The 20,611-nt window shown below is 30.6% G+C and overlaps 1 protein-coding gene across 19 annotated transcripts in view; it reads right to left on the bottom strand.

The window, feature by feature from the left end:
• Nucleotides 1–20,611, bottom strand: part of mmd (disintegrin and metalloproteinase domain-containing protein mind-meld) — a 39,608-nt gene that overhangs the window by 1,716 nt on the left and 17,281 nt on the right. For 2 of the 19 annotated variants that reach the window (XM_029302815.2, XM_029302834.2), the window contains exons 7-25: nucleotides 20,000–20,146; nucleotides 19,279–19,482; nucleotides 19,048–19,122; nucleotides 18,806–18,978; nucleotides 18,396–18,565; nucleotides 18,111–18,274; nucleotides 17,836–18,003; nucleotides 17,193–17,497; nucleotides 16,814–16,933; nucleotides 16,609–16,690; nucleotides 16,371–16,466; nucleotides 15,907–16,069; nucleotides 11,013–11,151; nucleotides 8,537–8,686; nucleotides 6,320–6,391; nucleotides 4,554–4,702; nucleotides 2,854–3,199; nucleotides 2,488–2,604; nucleotides 796–1,005 (exon numbers count right to left, since the gene is read on the bottom strand). In XM_029302815.2, the coding sequence (XP_029158648.2) occupies nucleotides 796–1,005; nucleotides 2,488–2,604; nucleotides 2,854–3,199; nucleotides 4,554–4,702; nucleotides 6,320–6,391; nucleotides 8,537–8,686; nucleotides 11,013–11,151; nucleotides 15,907–16,069; nucleotides 16,371–16,466; nucleotides 16,609–16,690; nucleotides 16,814–16,933; nucleotides 17,193–17,497; nucleotides 17,836–18,003; nucleotides 18,111–18,274; nucleotides 18,396–18,565; nucleotides 18,806–18,978; nucleotides 19,048–19,122; nucleotides 19,279–19,482; nucleotides 20,000–20,146 (3,050 nt within the window). Of the gene's footprint in view, nucleotides 1–795; nucleotides 1,006–2,487; nucleotides 2,605–2,853; nucleotides 3,200–4,553; nucleotides 4,703–6,319; nucleotides 6,392–8,536; nucleotides 8,687–11,012; nucleotides 11,152–13,813; nucleotides 13,917–15,906; nucleotides 16,070–16,370; nucleotides 16,467–16,608; nucleotides 16,691–16,813; nucleotides 16,934–17,192; nucleotides 17,498–17,835; nucleotides 18,004–18,110; nucleotides 18,275–18,395; nucleotides 18,566–18,805; nucleotides 18,979–19,047; nucleotides 19,123–19,278; nucleotides 19,483–19,999; nucleotides 20,147–20,611 lie in introns of all 19 variants that reach the window. The other 17 variants (XM_029302833.2, XM_029302835.2, XM_029302820.2 and 14 more) reach the window with 16 other exon arrangements.

The following is a 20,611-nucleotide window of genomic DNA, read 5'->3' as shown; positions in this document are numbered from 1 at the left end:
GTTATTTGAAAATACTAATAATAATATTTACATAAATGATACTATTTGGATATCTAAAGTAGATTCGGGACGTACTCGATCGAGTTCACTGGCTGAATATGTGTGTTATTATTGTTCGATTGTTTAAAGTTTAGAGTAACATTCACACAATGCAAAAGCGAACAAAAAAGCGTGCAGACTTTCATGTACATTTTGTTTTTCTCAACATATTTTAAATTGTTATTAATATACATTTTTAAATCAATGTAAATTTTTTGATTAATTTGATAGGATATGCAATTGCGAACGATGCAATTGCGGAATTGCAAATTAAATATTATATGCCGAGTCCATTTATACTTTACGTAAGTTTCAAAGTCCTCTCAGTTAATAGCAATAATTTTTGTAATACAATTTTTTACTTGAATATTCTTTGGATATATTCTTGAAAAAAATATTCGCAATGTATATATATATATATATATATAACAATACATAACAATTATACATATACGTAACGAGATTAAAAATATAATCTTATCTAAATCTCAATCTAAAATCCTGCTTTTTTCGAAATGCGCCATAATTTTTATATCGTTTACAATTATATTTCGGTGTGTCAATAATTTTGATTCGTTTTCTCTTTGCAAACAACAATACATGCACCATCCTTATCTGAGGTATGCGCGAATTATCGTGGGATTCGTGATGAATAGGAGTGATGTAGACGTGAGCCGAGAGATAAGTCAATATCAGTGAATAATCGCTACTAGTAAAGGATCCGTGATTTTTTGTGATGCAAGAATCTTGCGATACCTTTCACAATCGGGTGTTTCACCCCTAGTATTTGAGCCTCTGTCAGGATCGGCAGTTTCATAGATACCCTCGTCCTCGGGGTGCATTTGATGGGAGTGTTGATGGGTGTGTTGATGGTTGCCGTAAGGACTTCGAGACGTCGGCTGACGATATCTACCGTAGACGAATCTACTAGCGTCCTCGTCGCGGCCGCGGCTACATCTTCTGCTTCTACGTAGGAAATCTAATCAATTCCTGCATAGGTCTACGCGATTTGCATTCGTATTTTATCTAAAACTTTTATCTGCTACTCAAAAGTTTATTCAATTCCTGCCCCTCTCTTGATATTTTGATACATTAATTTAGAAACAGAGAGAAATACTAATATTTTAAATTTATATAAAAAAAATACTCGGGACGCTTATCTACTTCTTTGTCTGTTCTATTTTTTTTGTATAATTATGTTATGATTTGTGTGCTTATATGTAATTCATAATGTAATCCATTATTTCGTTTATATTCTCTAAAATGCAGCAACAACGACATTCACACCTGTGCTATCGATAAATCAATTTTACTTGACGAAGAATTCATAACAGTTTTATTCGGCGCCTAACATTTTAATTGCATCGCAATTAATTTATAATCAAGCTCGTTGCGATTATTTAGTATAAACAGACTCCGCATTTTACCTAGTGTAAATTTTTTCTGTGTAAATATTTATTACATATCCATTTACTAAATATATATCCTCTTCCATTATCTTTGCGCATGTTTTATTGTAATCTACAGTTTCGCAAAACACATCAAATATAGTGTCTGATATACATAAATAAATGCGTCGAGTTTGACAGCCTTTTGATGCGTAAGATAGAAAAAGCAGAATAAGATAATAAGTTAACCCTCTCATTCTATTAAAATTATTCAAATATTTTCATTACTTCCACACAAAATGTATTAATTTGCATAATTCTTTATCTCTATTTTTTGTTTTTTTACACATTTACTATAAAATATGTTATTTTATTATGAATATAAATAAAACGTCAAATTTTCTACAAAATTTTAACTTTATTTTTGCAAGCTAATTAAAATATCCATTAAAAATAAAAAGAGCAAAAATTTACGTATACAAACTATATATATATATGTCTGTACAGAACATATTATCAAATATAAAAATTATATAAAAATAATATCTGAAATTACAAATATTAATTGAGAAAGTAAAATCAAATTGATATAAATTTATAAAAATAATTTTAGAGACATTTACAAAATATCTATAAAAATATATTTATAAAATATCTTTTGTTCAACCATTTGCAATCACTTAATGTATGAGAGGGTTAAGATAATATAAATTGGCGAAAGAGAGAAGATAGTAAGCAATTCACAGTGAAAGTTATAGCAGCGTGTGAAATGTCTGCTGACAATAATCGTGATTAACAAAGTATGAAAAAGCTTAGATGTATTTAGTCGATTGTTTCGGTAAATACATATGGTTGAAAATTATAAATTCAAACGAATATATCTATTTTACAAATTATTACTAAAACATCTAAGAATGTTTCTTGTGTATTGTAATAAACATCTTCGAATATTTCGAAATTATGATCTCGATATTTTTTCTTTCGAAATTTTCAGGCTCTTTGTCTGAGTTTGAAAGCTTGTCTGATATAAGCGCGCGTGTTTTCTCTCGCAAATTCTTACCCTTGAGATGACTCGCTACAGACAGAAGAATCGATTCTGTAGTGTCGATCAGGTTCGCCCTCGGATATTCGAATCTCTTCAGATCCACTCGGACTCATCTGGCCAGTCATGTAGGGTCTGATGACAGTCATTAATATCTTTTTAATTTCTGCGAAAGGCTTAAATAATTATTATACGTACATATTTTATAAAAATCATACAAATGCGATATATTAAAATCGAAGAATTCAAAATTCCGATTTCCTTAAAATTTTACGATCTAAAATCAATATTCGAATATTACATATTTAAAGGATTATGCGTCAAAGTGTCTGATAATTGAAAGCGACACCAGGAAATTATTATTATATGTAAAGATCATCTCACCTCGTAGTTGCTCGATGTTCGAGTTGACGAATGAGATCCTCGAGAGTGCGTATACGAATAGTGCCGCATGGTGGTTGTAGCTCCACGTCGTCGTCCTCCTCTTCCTCTTGCCCGTTGTCGATGCCGTTGTCCTGGCCATCGGTGTCCTTGCGATAAACATCAGGATAACCGCACTCGGCCAACGATTTGCGTAGAGCGTCCTCGTCCAAAAGATTGCTGCCCGATGGAGTTCCCGCGAGTTCGCGACGACTCGCCGCGTTCTTCAACACCTCGAGTATGTCCTCATGATAGCCATTTAGCTGGTTCAAGGTCCTCTCCACATGCTCGATTGCGCCTCCACCTAGTCCTAACGAACACATGACTCAAAGTTACCACTCCATAAAGAAGGATTTTCGGTAGTGCAGTTTGTTTTAACTCTTTCTTGCGCAATCCATCTCTCCTTCGGAGATTTATAAATCTCTCTCTCGTGTGTATTTGCATATTACATGTATATATTTTATTTGTAAATAACAAATAGGAAATTTATCATCTAGGATTATGCACATGAAAGAGGTAAGTGATATGTGAGGTTAAATTATAAGGTTCTTCAAAAGACTCTTTTAAAATAATCTTGTATTAACCCCTTATATCTTGGGATAATATTAAATTCTAAGGTAAGTTTTTAGTAATATTAGTATGCAAAATTATATGCTGAATTAATTTGTTTATTATGATGAATTAGGTGATAAAAATAAAATATATGAAAATTATTAATTTATAAAGGGTTAACGTTCGTGAAGGGTCGATGCAAGAAGTTCGATTTTGCAAGGAATCGAAAGATATAACTGAGCATGTAGCGTGCACAAAATAACTCTTTTTAGATGTTTGATTACTTGGATCCTAAATTATGAATGTCAAATTTAGAACATCTGTATAATAGTAGTACAATAAAAAAAATGCATTCATTGATAAAAAATTTAAGCATCCAGAAAAATATGTAAAATTAACAACGTTATGTATTAATGATACAACAGTAACGACAATCATGCACTTTGGCTATTTTTAGCGTGCAAGATCATTCAAACTAAAATTGTTTGCATATCTATTTGTTACATAATTATTATCAAAGAACCTCGTACTATTTATATGGAAAATGGCTGTCAGGATTTAGATGCAAAACCATTTTCCATGAGAATAGTGCAAGGTTCTTGGATGTGTTATTGGATGTGTTTCTGTGGATACATATAAATTTTTTTGTCAATGAGTATAGATTTAACTTCATAATGGAAAATATTTCTCTAATCAGAAAAAGTGCCAAGAATTAAATATTTTCACTTGATTTTTGTCAATCTGAAAAAAGATTGAAGAAAAGGTGAAAAAAGTAGATAATTATAATACAACATAATTGTTTAAACAAAACAATTAAACTAATATCTTTTAAAATAAAATATTGAAATATAAATATAAAAATATTTAATATTAATTATTATTCAAAATGCTCAATAAATAAATCTTCACGATAAAAATGATATTTTTTTAAAAAATTATTTTCTTTTTATGGCCATAAAACGAGGCTACGTAAGTATTCGTTTAAGCTACAAGTTCGGCTAGCTGGTTGATCTTTCGGCTCGCCAAAGTTCGAACTCCTTCTAGCTACTCTTCACGGGATATCGTGAGTCATTACGCTCACTTGTTGTTACAACTATCAGGCATTACAATACCGTAACCACCGTGTTTCTTTAAAATTCCCTTCTCAGGCAACTTTGTGAGATTGTTTGGTGGGAGATCAATGAAAGAGACAACCTCCTCTGCTCCCGTACCTCCATCTTCCTCCTCCACGCCATGCCTCTTCGGCTGCGGTTTATGCTCCCTGAAAAATCGATCAGACGTATATTGATGTTTACTTTTATCATTGTTTTCTCAATACTTTGCACTATTTTCTGTTCTCGGAAAAAATGTGCAGTAACTCAATCGAATTAATTTTTTTAAATGTGTTCGGACATTTATCATAAAAACAAAACCTTTAAATCTTAATTTCTTATTTCCATCCTATAACCATTAGAATGCTTATATTTATAACAACATAACTTTATGTTATTATTACATTAATACTAATATTCATCTCGTATCAAATGCAAAATTAAAACAAGGCTATAAATCCTTTGAAACTAATGTTATTATTAAGGTTGTTTCAACCTAATTTTTTTAATATAATATAATTATTGCCTGTTTAATTTTTCTTCTTTTTTGGCATTAGAAAATCCAAATCTGACAATAATTTATAAAAAATAAATTGTTTGATTGATAGTAATCTTTATCTTTAAGTAGAGAGCAACAGAATTTTGACTTAACTATTAACAATGTTTTTATTTAAATAAATTGTTTTAATAAAGATTTAAAAAATTATAACAAATTCTAAAATAATATAATTGAGATTATTTGCAATGTGTGCTACAATTTATTGATTGTAAAATAAATGGTCGATAAATTGCAGTGTTACTATTGCAATCATCTTGCATTGTCTGCTTGCATCTATCTGATTGTGAAAATGAATGATAATATTTAATGATATTTAATGCTCTTTTGCGATGAAATGTTAATGTCAAGAGAAATTAATTTTTGATGAATATTTCGTGTACAGTATCGTGCACATAATTAAAAACTAATTATAATTATCATCTGTACACGAAATTCACTAATTCTATCCTACGAAGACAGAAAAATATATCTTGATGACAACGGGACATCCCGTATATAAGTGCATTTATAATATTATCATGCAATAAAAAAATAATTCTAGCGGGATCAAATAATATTGGTGCAAATGATAGCGATAAGCGTGCAAAGATCGAATCGTTTATATTTGGTTCGACCACAGCGTGTGTGTTGCAAAGTCAGCTGAATTATTGAAATTGCGATTGTGCATAAAATGATTTCGTGCGAAATACGAGAAGAGAGAAATGAAACAGGACTCTCCAGGTCGGATTATTTAATAAACGTAATTAGATGCAGAGAAAAACTGACTCTGTACATCGCCAGAAATTTGCGAAACTGTAATTACAGTAACAGTAACGCGACAAATGCTATTTCCGGTGTCATTAAGACGTAGATGGACTGCCGATAATTGATCAAATCGCAGTAATGCTATGGTCCAAGTAAGGAATGAAAGTTAAATTATATACAAATGTATTTTGACCAGCGATATATAATTTTAAATAGATATAAATTAATTTGTTATTTTTTTCAAATTTTTTAATTAACTAATCAGTAGTTCTTGTTGATTTTTAATAATTAATGAAAGATCGAAATAATAATAATTATCAATAAAGGAATGTCTATTAAACTAGAATTTCTTTTTTCAATAAATTGTGCGAAAAAAACCTTGGAAATATTCTGTGAAAAAAATGGAAATCTATTTAAAAAATAATTCCTTGATTGGACCAACTGATTGATAGTGAGAAATGACGACGAGACACATGAGACTTACTTGACTCTTGGCCCGTCGGCGGCGGCGACGTTATTCGGGGGTCGAAACAGCACGCGCTGGGTCTCGCCGCGGCTAGAAATATACTAATATAGGCATGCCACGGCCATTCTTATTAACCCTCAACTATCACGTGCATCGTTTAATCTGTTTTTCATTCTAATTCCAATAAGAAATGCATTTACTTTTTCGTGTCCTTAATAATAAAAATATTCTTAATCTAATTGCTCCATCATTTGTTGGAAGTAATATATTCTCTATGTACGCAAATTATAATAAAAAATAAATTTTAATGTATTTCACTTGAATACTTGTTTTCTTTGCCAGGTTATATATAAATTTATTTGTTATAATTATTTTTATAACATTAATTTACAAACTTATATTTAAAAACTGCCATGGATTATTGTTGAAAAATAAAAATTTGAATGATTAAAAACAATATCTCGACTAAAAATTTTAATTATTTAAAAAGATATTTGAAAACAATTGTATATATAGATATTTAACAAAAATAAAATTATTATAGATAGACAATTATTTTTTACTATATTTAAATTAAATTAAATTAAATATACTAGGATTAGCGCTGCACCTTTTATAATAATTGAGGGTTAATAAAATTTTGTGTGTGTAATGCCATTTTCCACTTCTTTACTTGCGGAATAAAAAAAATCAACCGAGCTAGACTCGTAATTTTCTGTCGTTCGCGCGCTTTGATTTTACTACCGACAGATATGATTAATGAATAGATAGTATTTTTTACAAAGTCTGAATTTCATCGAAAAAGTAGATTATTTTAGCTTTAAAATTTGTTGAGGATAAAAATTTATGAAATATTACAATTTAATGTCATAATTAAAATTATTATCAGGATATAACGCGAATCAGGATAAAATTTTGTGAAAAAGAGCCATATTAAAATATAATAATTTTACATTTATACATAATAATTTTATGTATAAAAATATCATATTTCTGAATATTTCGTAATCCTTCAAAAATTCGGTTATACTAAAATATCTAACGCAATGAACAATATCAGGAAAATCATTACGAAGCGCATACTAAAAGCTTATGTAAAATTGAGGAGTCGAGATTTACCTGAAATAAAAAGGTATCGAACTCCTCGCAAAGTCACATTGATTTAAGCAAATTTCAGCTCATTTCTTAAAAAGCTGCTTATGCATTTTTAATAAGCTCGTTATACAGAATGAGCCAAAAGTACAATAAAAAAGTAATTTATATAAAAAGGAGAATTAAAAGAGGAGAGAAAGAGACAATTAGAATGAAATATTATAGAAATTATCTTAAATATATATAATAATAATCGATCACATTTGGCCCTTTCTGTAGTTATGTTATCTATATTAGGAAGATGCGAACTGCGTTCATCGTTACATAATGACGATATTTCTCGAAAACGATCGAACGACAGAAGCATTTCGAGCTGCAATCAATCCTACATTATACATCGATAAACGCATAATACTTATTAACATCTGTATAGGATGTATTCCGGGACATCGCGATGGTTTAATAAAAGAATATGTTTAACATGCATGTTAAGATTTGCCGATTGCGAGAAATATGATGAGAAATATGATGAAAAATGAAACGGGATGTAATGAGATGCTCTTATTTTTTATATTATGTGTATATTCCATTAATGTAGTATTTGTAATTTGTAATTCATTATTATAAAATTTTTAATTTAATAAGAAAATCGATATCGTTGCTAGTAATTAAGATTATTGTATATTATACTTATGTAAATTATTTTGTTAGCACAGTTTGTTTAAGATAGTTCTAATCTCTTGATTTGCTCCGATGTAATCAATATATCTTATTTAAATCAACATAACAAATTTAATTAACACTAAAATATTTTAATTGTATAAAAAGAGAAAAAAAAAGTATTTTAAGTAAAATATTAATTAAAAATATTTATTGTTATAAAATTGTCATTTTTTAAAATTTACAAACATTAATTCATAAATGACAATTTTTAAAATCGATTTTCTGCTTTGTGCGTGAGTAAAACTCCTGCTTGACAAATTTAATTTTCATTCAAATTTAAATTTAACGTTTTCTGTATTCTTCAGCCATTTTTTGCAAAGTTCAATAATTTTTGTATAAGCTCTTCAGATATATTAGAATATCTTTGTAATCCAAAATAGTCAGTGGCTAGCAAAATAAGCAATGAAATGACCTTCGTACCTGTAATGGGGCATTCTGCCGAAAGTGAGGATCTTATTCACCGTGTCTAATGCCGCAGCTTCCGCATGATGATTACCAGAAACTCCGTAACTCTTCTGCTGTGGCTTTTTCGAATATGGCGGGTCGTATTTCGGGACGGTGCTTTTCCTTCTGCGAGAAATTCGCCAATTACGCATAGCTTGTCGATTCGTATTACGAGAAAAAGTGGCAAAGCACATGCAGGCTAACTGGAGGTTAATTTAAAATATCGGAGAATTTTTCAATGATCTTATTGTTAGTGATGTTAAGAGGGATTACCAATTGCATGGACCGATTAATATTGTTATTGATTAACTAACATAGTTACCAATGTACAATTAGTTAATTGTAAAAAACTTAGTTTTTGTTAGTCATTTTAATTGATATCAAAAAGTTACCTGAAGTAACTGGAATACTGGATTTGTGAAAATATAGATGCTTATATAACATTATTATGTAACATATGCGGAAGAATCATAAAATTTATCAATATAATTTAAAAATTCTACAAATGTAGAGAGAATCCAGATAATAAAAATGTCTATATATAATAAAAATCAAATTTTGAATCTTTTAAAATAGATACAATTTCTTACACATATCTCAAATATAGAAATAAATAACGATATTTTTAATAATAATTAATGTAACATTAAATTTTAATTAACATTAATGTGCAAGCCATTGCAATACAGCTCATAATTATTAATGTTTAACAATGTTCAATACTTTGCAATTATTGTCCTTGTATTGATTTATTCTGATAATCGAGTCCATCGATGCAAACTTGGCGCTGATAATCCCTCTTAAGCTGGCGGAGGAGACTCATCGGAGTCTACGTACATAATTCTGTGATCAAAATTATTACGGATAACACAAAATTACATTACAAAAATTCACATTTCAATCAATATTCTCAATTTACAATTTTTACTACAAAGTCAATGAATCCTTTTGACATGCAAAAGTTAATTCTGAAGTAAAATAGACAACCAGTCAATTGGTACATCCACAACTGCCCTTACAGGGATCATCTTTCACTGCAGTACCCATTAACCAATCAGTAAAAAACAAATAACAGTTTAACCCTAAACAGTATTAAATTTAACAAAATATACGAGAAAAAAATTTTTAACAATTTATCAAGTAATTAAGTTATTGCTATTTCGTCATTTTGCAAAAAAATGTAAACGAAGATAAAAATAAGATATAGAAACGAGATATAAAGATATAAAGAAGATATTAATTATATCTTAAAATTTATTTAAATTTTAAAATTATTATTAAAAAATTAAGATTATTATATACATTTTTTAAACATAGAAAATAAAAAGCTATTGTATATATACTGTTTAAGGTTAAATAGATAAAGAGATAAGTCAAGCTTAAAAGGAAATAGTGAATTATATGTGGGTAATGTGTTATTTCCGAATAATAACATTGTACTTTAAATTTTTTTCTAAAATAAAAATAAAAATAAATTTTACTTTTGAAATGTGCGTAATATCAATCGGGAAATACAATAAGTATTCCAGATAATATTAATAATTTGACAAACTTAATTATCAATTATTGTGCAGAGGGACAAAATTTCGTAAAATTTTTGTATATCCAACTTCTCTCATCACTAACAAAAGAAGAATAAAAATTAATATCATGGTAGAGAAGAAACAGGTAAAATAAAGAAATTGAAGAGAAATAAATATTAAGAGTTTTCAATGGCATGAATATATACATGTATATGCACAAATGTATATGCACATGTGAGTACATATAATGTGTATATGCATAAAGAGAAAAGTGTATATTAGTAGCGAAGCAGCATTCTCTCTTCGAGGAATTTGAAATTGAATTTCTTGACGAGTGTTCAATATTTAAAACTTCTATTTGCAACAATCTTTTAATTAACAATTAAAAAATAAATGTTTCTTAGAATAAGACAAATTTTTTTTAATTGCGTAAAATATATAAACTCTACTAAAGCTTACAACTCAAGATTCTAAAAAGGGTCTAAAGAAGAACTAATTGTATTAGATATATTAGATAATTATATTAAATTGTATTAATTAAAAACTATATTTAATTTTATCAAAAATATACTATTGTAAATAGATTGATCGTTAAATGAGAACAAACTATGTAACTAAATTAAATAGAGACGTAATAATAAAATTAGATTTACATATGCCAAAACTTATATCATTGCGCACTAGACACTAGCATCAAAGCGACATCAAGCAACGAAACTGATTGCTGAGAAAAGAAGCAGCATTGCAAATTTCCCGAAGAGCAGCATGCCACTCTTAACATACTTTTTCCACCCCACGTATCATACGTACAGAGAGAAAGAGAGAAGAAAAGAGAGACAGAAAGAGAGAAAACGACAAAAATGACAAAAATTGAGAAAGAAAGGACACAGAGAAAAAAGTTCTACTTGTGTATGTTTCTGCACACTAACCTGAGACAGAGGGAGAAGTTTTTATGTACTACGACTGACCTGTAGCAGAGAGCCATCAGAGCAAATACTACGAAAACACCCCCTACCACCGACATGAGCATACCAACTAAAAATACAGTGTTAGAGCCGTGGTAGTTCTCTGTATGCGTATTGTATGTATGTAATTCGTCGTCATCACATCGTCATCATCATTAGCATATATCATTACCATCATCATTATCATCGTCATCATTATTATCCATTATCATCATTATCATCGTCATCATCATCATTGTTATTATTATCATCATTGTCATCAGTTGTGGCGAGACATCATTTACGCCGTCATATGTGAATGGATTATTGTTCATTTATTTTTATTATTTTTTTTTTTTTTTGCAAAACGAGGATTTACACCATTGCAGTTTACGCAGTGCAAGAAGGTGGTTCGATTCGGTATTTTCGTATCCGAGCGTCCCACAGCATGCAGACAGACAGAGATGGCAGACAGAAACAGACAAGAAACAGAGAAGCCAATATCAGCACGTGAAGAAAGACATACATATATGTATATTATTGTATATACATAGACGATTGCGATCTAATACATAGTGTTCATTCTTAAAATAATGCAATCGAAGTTTTATTTATATTATTATTAATATTATGTTTCAAACGATATACGATTATACAAACTTAATGCAATTTAATTTAATATGATAATATATTATATTTTGCCGAATTTTTATAATTAATATAAAAAATAAAATTATATATATTTTTTTCGAGTTGCATTTTAAAATGAACACTATATATTATGACTCTAATTATCAAACTTTGTAAGTCATAAATGCAGATTCAACGTTCATTCACATAACATTGGAATTATTTAAAAAACCTGCAAATTGAAGTTACCAAGTTTCATAATCAGGGCAATATGCTTGACAGATTTTTAGAATTTCTTGATTCTCTGAAAATCAAGATCTGAGAATCCATATATCTTATATTCAAGAACCTAAAATCTTAACTAAAATGTAAAAATCCTATGAATAAGCCATAAATCTGTAAGATTTCAAAATCTCAGAAATCAAGGAATTCGATATTAAGGAGAAGGACATTAAAATCTGCAGATCTCACACATATAACAGTATCCAAGGATTCAATGATATGTAAATCCGTAGATTTGGGAGAATCCAAGAATCATATCATAATCCTGCGCTCATATTTTCTCTGGAAAAAGACAGCTTCTCTTTCTTGTCAACCCTTTCAGTTTTAAATATTTTCTCGTTATATAATTATAATAATACTTAATTATAAGTAAATTAAATGATATAGAGGATAAAATATATCTTGAGCGAACGATTGCCGAAAGGGTTAATCTAATTATATTTAATTTATCAGAATATCGATTTTTCGCAAGGAGTTTTTTCGTTGACTCGAAAAAATCGATCGTTCTAATTTTCAAGCATCCTCCAAATTGCACACAATTATCAGTAAATAACGATATCCAATAGGTTGTTCGCTATTCAGCTTCTTTCATGCTTTCATAGGGCATACAAGCAGCTGGCACATTGTATAGTTTTTTCGACGTCGTCTTTTGAGGGACGGCTAAAAATTTTATGAAAAGTGCACTTTTACGCGTCATTGGACACGTTTTATTTCTAATTGTCTGACATCTCTTTTTTCTCTTCTTTTAATATACAAAATGTAATTAAGAAATTACATAATTAAAAGAAATGTCAGTGAATTTAAAAAAACATCACATTTCCTAAATTTATATTTGTACTATATTGTTTCTTCGTGTTTAAATTTTATTTTTTTTTATTTTTTAATTCATAGCAGTTTTTTTCAACTATCCCTCAAAACGCGATAATCAACTAAGACCAAAGTCTTTGTTCGAACAACATAGTCACGATCATAAATCACTATGCCATGAGCACATCCATAGCACACCACATAGTGACAATATATTATTAATATATATAATATATATAAAAAAAAGATATACATATATCTTGTCATGTATGCGAGTAGTACAGATACAAAATCAGCTGCATTCTTTTTATGGAAAATACATATTGATAAATACAGCTGAGAGAAAAAAGAAAAAGAAAGAGGAAGAGAAAAAGACATATTAAACAATACTTGAAGTTTTAATAATTAATAACGACTGTTTTAATTAATGATAAACACAAAATACTAATTTAATATATCTAAGACTTAAAAATCGCAAGGGAAATTAACTATACATTACCTAAAATATTTAAGCTACAAAGTAATTTAGGATTCATGAAGCGTAGTAATATAACGTGATGGGAACTAAACAATCTCAAATCCATAGCATCTATAGGACAACTATGCTCTTCTGAGGAACTTCTTAGCGAGGAATCTAGGATGCGAGATAACTAGAATCTAAGTGAACTGAAAGCTCAAGTATCGAGCTAAGGACGCAAGCGATCTAAATTGCAAAGCACGTAATAGGATCGAAGAAAGTTTCAAGAGATTATTTATACTGGTGGTTCTTGCAACTTATTCAGCGGTACCAAACAAGGAGAGAAATCAAAGATAAATAAGAGACGTCAACATATATAAAGAAATTTTCCGCTGTCGTTATGTGAACGCAGCGACTTTTGTTTCTGCAACTCTCGCGTTTATATGAATATATGAAGAGTGAACATCGAGTAGAGTAGGCTAAAAGTGATCGATATCATGATAGAGCATTTATGGCCGCGTGCGATGCCTCCTTATCATCATCATCCAGCTAGCCATGAATTACGACGACGAAGACGACAGGCCTTGATCTGTTCTCGCTGTTACTGTACCTGTAGCAAACAGCCATTAGTGCAAAACAAAGGAAGACGCCCGTCACGACACCCACCAGGATCACAACCATCAATCCTGTAGAGAGATTGTTGTTGGTGCCTTCTGAAATGATCAAGCATTTTGTAGCCTGCTCAAATGTGTGTGCCTTATTTGTGTACGTGAATGTGTGCATTGCATCACGTGATGATTGCATCCTAATATATGGAGATATCGTCTCTTTAATCGTAAAACTTTGTAACCCCAAAGATTCCGAAATCTTTCTCTTCTCGCTAAACAACTGATTTCATCTAATCTTGATGAATATCCGAAGTTAGTAGTTAGAAAGTTCTACAATTCAGGCGATTTTTATAACATATAACATTTTTTATATATTGCTATACTAAGATATGCTACTTAATTTGAGAAAGGAAGGTACAGCGAGTCGGAAAGTACAGCGAATTTAAAAAATATAAAGCGGAAACTATTTTTTTTTATTTAGCAAATCTAAGGATCTAAGAGTCCAAAATTTCAAATCTAATTTATCATCTTTTTCTCTCTATAAATAACAAAATGGCCTAAAAGTATCGCTTGAGGAATAAAAGCGGGGATGTCGCATCCGGAAGGACCGAAAAAATACTAAAAGGATATAATAGGATACACAAAAGGATCCTTCTTTTCCACTCTCGTACGATGTATGAATTCACATTTGTATCTGATTTTATGTGCACAGCTGATAGTATGACCCCAAAAATTCTTAAATCTGTCTTATCGCGAGCCTAAAGTCGATTAGATTAATCGACTAATTATAAGCTTATATTGCTAGAATTGAAGGTACAGTAGACTTCCTTTTTATCGCAAACGATATTACTTCCGGCCTAAATTTTTCGCTAATGAGAGACAGGGCTTATCACTGATCGAATGCAAAATTGATTTAGAAAAATCGTAACTTCTATCGCACTATCGATTACTATTTCCTTTACCGAGATTTTGTATTATCCTTTAAATAGATATTATTTAATTTATTTCTCTTGCGATTAATCTCTTATTGCACATGCTTATTTAGAGATCATAATTTTTAAATTGCAATTTCATTTATATAACAATTATTATGGTAAATATAGGTTTGTAAATAAAAATTTAGGCAAGACTTATAAGAGCTACAATAAATTTCAACTCCGAGAGCCGAAAATAATTAAAATTTTATAATAATTGACGTTTTCTCGAATGCATCATTACATCATATAATTATGACTGATAACGATTTAATAGAAGTCCGCTGTACTCTCAATGATAATTAATAATAGTTAAATAACTCGATAATTAATAACGGCAAAATATGAAACAAGCAATACGATAATTATAAGTATTATATATTATTTTTGTAACGCTTAAATTCTACGGTATAAAAGTAATGCGAAATATTGGAATTGTTGACCACTCCTACTTATTTTCTCTCATATCGTAATAATATTATAAATAATAGGTAATTATTAAATAACGTATTTTATATAATTGTATCGAAAACTCAATTCAAACATCAACAGCACAATAATCAAATAAGATTTTATACAAAGCACATTTAAGTGTTCAAATAAATTTGCAAAATGCAGTCGTTTAAACTTTTATTCGTATCTTTGCATTTAAAGAATTACTCGCGTATTAAATAATATTAAAAAAATTGTAATCTAAAAATATTTTCTACGTGATCTATAAATATTATGTTTTCAGATTGCATATTCCTTAATTTGCTGTCTTTTTAAAATGAGCCATCGATATAAAAACGCTAAACAACCGTCTATAGCATTAATAAATGCATCGAGACGATTTGTTCGACTCCTTTCAGGCGATTAACTTTCCAGAAAGCACTGATGTAGTAAAACAAGATTTACACTATAATAGAAATTTGTATAAAAAATTATATAAAAGTTTTACGTATTAATCTATATGCCTGCTAGAGAGTTAATTATAACATTTTAAAAAATTCAGCAAGAATGATGGCGCATCAATTTCCCGCTTTTATCCTCTATATATAATATACATATATATACATATATAAATTGACTATATGTATATAATTATGAAACAAATTTGTATAAGGAATCACGTAACTTACCGTAGGGGGTCTCTTTCTTCTCCATTTTAGAATCAGATTTATTGCCTGGTTTGGCTGTCGACGGTGATACCGTCGGCAATGCCGTCGGGATAGGTTGTGATAAGGAACAGTCCGGTCCGCTCCAACCGGGATTGCAGTAACATTTGTTGACGTTTGTACATACCTGCGATAAAACAACAATTTGTAGCGACATCGCATATATATAATATAAATTAATGTATGGTGTACTCGACGTGCCACAATAATCTTTTTAATCTTGTAAATAATTGTGAAATCGAAAATGAGCATTAAATCAACGAAATTCATTATTATATATCAATTAGATATAAAAATTCTTCTAAAAATCGAATCTCTTAAATATGTAATTTAAACATATTCTCCTATTTTAATTTTTTTAGATCAGAATTATTATTTATCACTATCATCCATTAAGGAGTAAATTAGTTGTCATAAAATATGCTTACGCCATGTCCCGAACATTCGCTGTTATCGTGATTACTAGGACACTTATCTTGATCTATGTACGGAAACAAGCTCGTGCAAGTTTGATTCACGCAAATCTAGAATACATAATTAACAATTCATGTATAATGTGAAATTAAAATTACCATAAAAGATTACTTAAAGATGTTTGAACTTACGCAAAACAGTTTTCACTGAGTGCGCAATTTGAATATATAATATTATTTAGTCGATAATTACCAAATTGTCGCCACAAGATGTGCCATCGCGGACCAACCCCATCCCTGGTATATCCGATCCTTCCACTCTCCCAGTCGTGGCCCTTGCAAGTCGAAATAATTGATTTAATAAAGCCACAAGTTATGTCAAATGCGATTAATTAAATGTGAATATTCGATTTGACTAAAACGCACGCAGCAATTTGACTTGATTGTTAGATACTCACTTGCATTCGTACTCTTGACTCTTGATGGAAATTATAGTTCTAGAATAATAATCCTTCATTCCTTCGATTACCGGCTGCTTGCTTCCTTGCTGACATTGAAGAGATCCGCAACGAACGTTTCTGAAAAAAAATCTTTTTTTTTGCCTTGACACTTATAAGCTTATATTATATCTAAACTTATAAATTTGCAGTTAAAATATTTTGTATTTTCCAATGATATGATAATAATTAAATTTAAACAAGAAGGAAGGAGTTTATGTTAACATAGAGTTCTTTAATTTTTTATAATTAATTTTTGTGTCTTTTTTATATTATACTTATATTATTTTATATTTTTATTTTCTTATTTTATATATGTGTAATAAAAACGACTACTCACTCTGACTCGCATTTGACAAAATGACCGGTAGCATCGGTGCCGCAATGACCGTTGATAGAACCCTTAGAATTGAACTGTTCGAAACACTGCTGATCGGCAACGATCCCACCGTAACCCCAGACTTGCTCGCATTGCAAATCTAGAGCTGGACACACTCCGTTGAAGCAACTTCCGGCGTTATCCGAACACGGGCTACCGTTTTTCTTGTAGACATCCGGCGGGCACTGGCCGGTATCGCCGGAGCACATTTCCGGTAAATCGCACTCGTTCATCGATTCGCGACAGACGACACCGCGGGCACGGAGCTATAGTTTTATATTAATATATTAAAAAAGCTTGAAAATTTAAATTAAAATAAGAAGACAAATAAGTGGCAAAAGAGAAGCTACAATGATCTGCTATATATTATCTGCTCCTTTACGAGAAAATTTGTATTCACTGTTTTTTATACTCTATTAGATATTGAAGAATTTTAAATATAATTGAATATAATTTAATATGTGTTGCTTTGGATATTTGAAAGATTTCTTTGAGAACAAGCAATGTATTTCAATATTAGCCCAAGATATGTTTATCACTTCCGTATTACTTCCAGGGATTGCTCGTTAAAGGATAAACGGATCTTATCACCCTCTTATCTTACCTTGCAATTGCTGCAACAAGGACCGGTCGCGCATTCAGCCTCCGTCGTCAGCTTGCAGGTGATAGCATCGCAGCAAGGATCGTACTCCTTGCACTCCTCGATCGATCCGCAATCACATTGTTCCCCGTCGTCGATTACCCTGTTTCCGCATGATCTCCTAACTTCCAACTATAACCCAAGGCAGATCCGGCCGTTTAATGTTAATCGAAGTCCTCTCTGATCCCTTTCTAATTCGATCGAAACGTTAATTAATCGCAAGCGGATTTCCTATTTACCTCGTTTGGTTTGTTAAAAAGGCAGATGCCGTGGCCGGTCTTCAAGGCTTCTATATAATCAGTTTTACTACACTCCGAAAACTTGTACGGTTGAACATTTTCTAAACCGACGATGGATTGAGCCATGATGCATCCGTGCCAGTCGCGACAGTTGCAATCGTTTCCTACAATTTTTCACAGAATATATTATCGCGGAGAAAAAACGATATATATTTTTTTTTCTTGCACGAAAGATCCGATTAACGTATTGAAGAGTAAAATAGATAAATGCATAATGATACTGACTTCCATCGTCGTGGCTCATGCCGATATTGTGACCGATCATGTGAGCCATGGTACCAGCTAAAAGGTGAGGCTCATAAGTATTTAAATCGACGCTGATTCCTACGGATCTTTGGCTGCACACGGTCGATGGTACAGCCACCCCTGATTCTCCACCTGAGAATGTCTCACCCCTGTTGTCACGGGAATATAATCGAAATTTATTAATTGTCTATTTCATAATTTTATTCAACTGTTTCTAGCATATTGGATTATATCCTGAATATATTATATATTCAGAAAACTAGTAATAATTATAGGTGAAATAAAAGTATCATTGGAAATATAGAAAATATTTAATGTTTAGCATCAAAATACATTAAATTGAAAATTGAAGGAAAAATAAAAAATCGAAAGACAAACAACGAACTTACGTGAGCAATTGGGTTGTGTCCTGAGCAACTTGATACATTCTCCGCATCGTATAATCGTTAAAATTTAACAAGGCTTGACCGATGTCGAGACCGTTATCGATTTGCGCCTGGTTGCTACCTTTCCAAGTTTCGATGTATACGACGGAGACTCTAGTGTTTAACGTACGGAAATACTGCGAAAAAAATTCAATTTAACGCATATTCTATCAACATTAAATCAATTACGCGCGTATTGAACTTACCAAATCTGCGATATTAGCGACTTGGATGGCATCGTGAACAACCTCAGCTCTGGTACTACCATTTCTTTTGTCAAACTGTATACACAAATATAAAAGTATTGTGTGTGTATATTGTATATATATGTTTTATTATATATAATATATGTATATATATATATATAATAAAACAAATAAATAAATAAAAATATATAAATAATAAAATAGAAATATATGTATATTATAAATGGGTACCATAGCCTTATCGATAATGATGGCAGTTTCGATGTATTTGGTTGCTTCACGGACGTCTCTTTTGTATCGATCGGAAGTGGTCTCTGACAGCCCGTAGATGTGCTTCTGCCGGCGGTTTTTTACACGCCACTCAAGATTTCCCGAGTTAGCGCAGCCTTTGTTAACTTTTGTTCGGGCTTCAAATATAATGTGAGGATGTTTCTGCTAAAAGAGAGGCCTGCATATAGTTTATGTTCTCACCGGCCATCTTGCACCCGTTCCCGACACTCAACATTCCATTTAATTATAGCACAACCTAAACTTACGCCGAAGTTAAGTCTAATCTAGTAATAAAATCAAGCCAAATTAGCTAGCTCGAATTCAAAGCCTTTGATTCGGATTTAGTCTTTGATTTACCTCGGCAAATAATATTTCGACACAATGCGCAATTCATGCGTGTGTAATTTGGCACAAATTAGGCTTTCATTCCCTTTATATAATAAGCATTTAAATTATTCTAATTCTTGGCAACGACAAGAGAAATATTATTATTGCTTCGTCAAATCTTATTCATAATCTATAGTATAAAAATATTATTTTACAAGTATTTTATTATGAAGAGAATTTGTTAAAAAATTTTGATAATTCCTATAAAAGCATCATGCAAGTATATAGACACACACACACAATTGTTTTAACATTTTATTATTGTAATTCGTGAGAAGTAATTTTATTCACTGACCGACAAATCGCCGCCGTAGAATGGATGAATGACGAAAGTCTCGTTGCCTAAATGAATGACACCACTGACACCGTTACACGTATGAAAAGCAGCGCTAGCTCCTGGATAATCCCTCACAGTGCCATGATAATAACAATGTTCTATCTCCTGCAAGAATAAATAACGCGATTCTAAATTTTATCGCTAAACGCGAGTGTGTCTTCCTTTTAATATTTAAGTCTCACGTGAATTTTAAATCTTTTTGTTTATTAAGTATTTTGCTTTTGTTTCGTAACAAGATAAATAATATAACACAATGTACAATATATATACGCGTATATATATATATGTGACATTTTTTCTTTTTTTATCGTGTTAAAATAACTCTGTCATTACTCGTTATTTAAAGAGCTTTTTTTTTTATTTTACGCTTTGTAGCGCTCACATCTGGAAAGATCTCTGACACGGTGATGAGATTGTTTATATCAAAAGCAATTGATTAAACGTTTAACAGCTTAACATTTTAATAGTTTGCAGAGTGAAGTACTCAATTATGCGAGAATACGCTTTTATTAATAATTGTAAATATATGTCTATTCATGTCATATGAATACTTAAGTGTTATAATAGATT

The sequence above is a fragment of the Nylanderia fulva genome, unplaced genomic scaffold, assembly GCF_048542155.1.
Source record: "Nylanderia fulva isolate GAGA-0341 unplaced genomic scaffold, ASM4854215v1 Scaffold34, whole genome shotgun sequence".
Classification (NCBI taxonomy): Eukaryota; Metazoa; Arthropoda; class Insecta; order Hymenoptera; family Formicidae; genus Nylanderia; species Nylanderia fulva.
The sequence above is the reverse complement of the archived record's forward strand: the minus strand, read 5'-3'. Positions and strand labels throughout refer to the sequence as shown.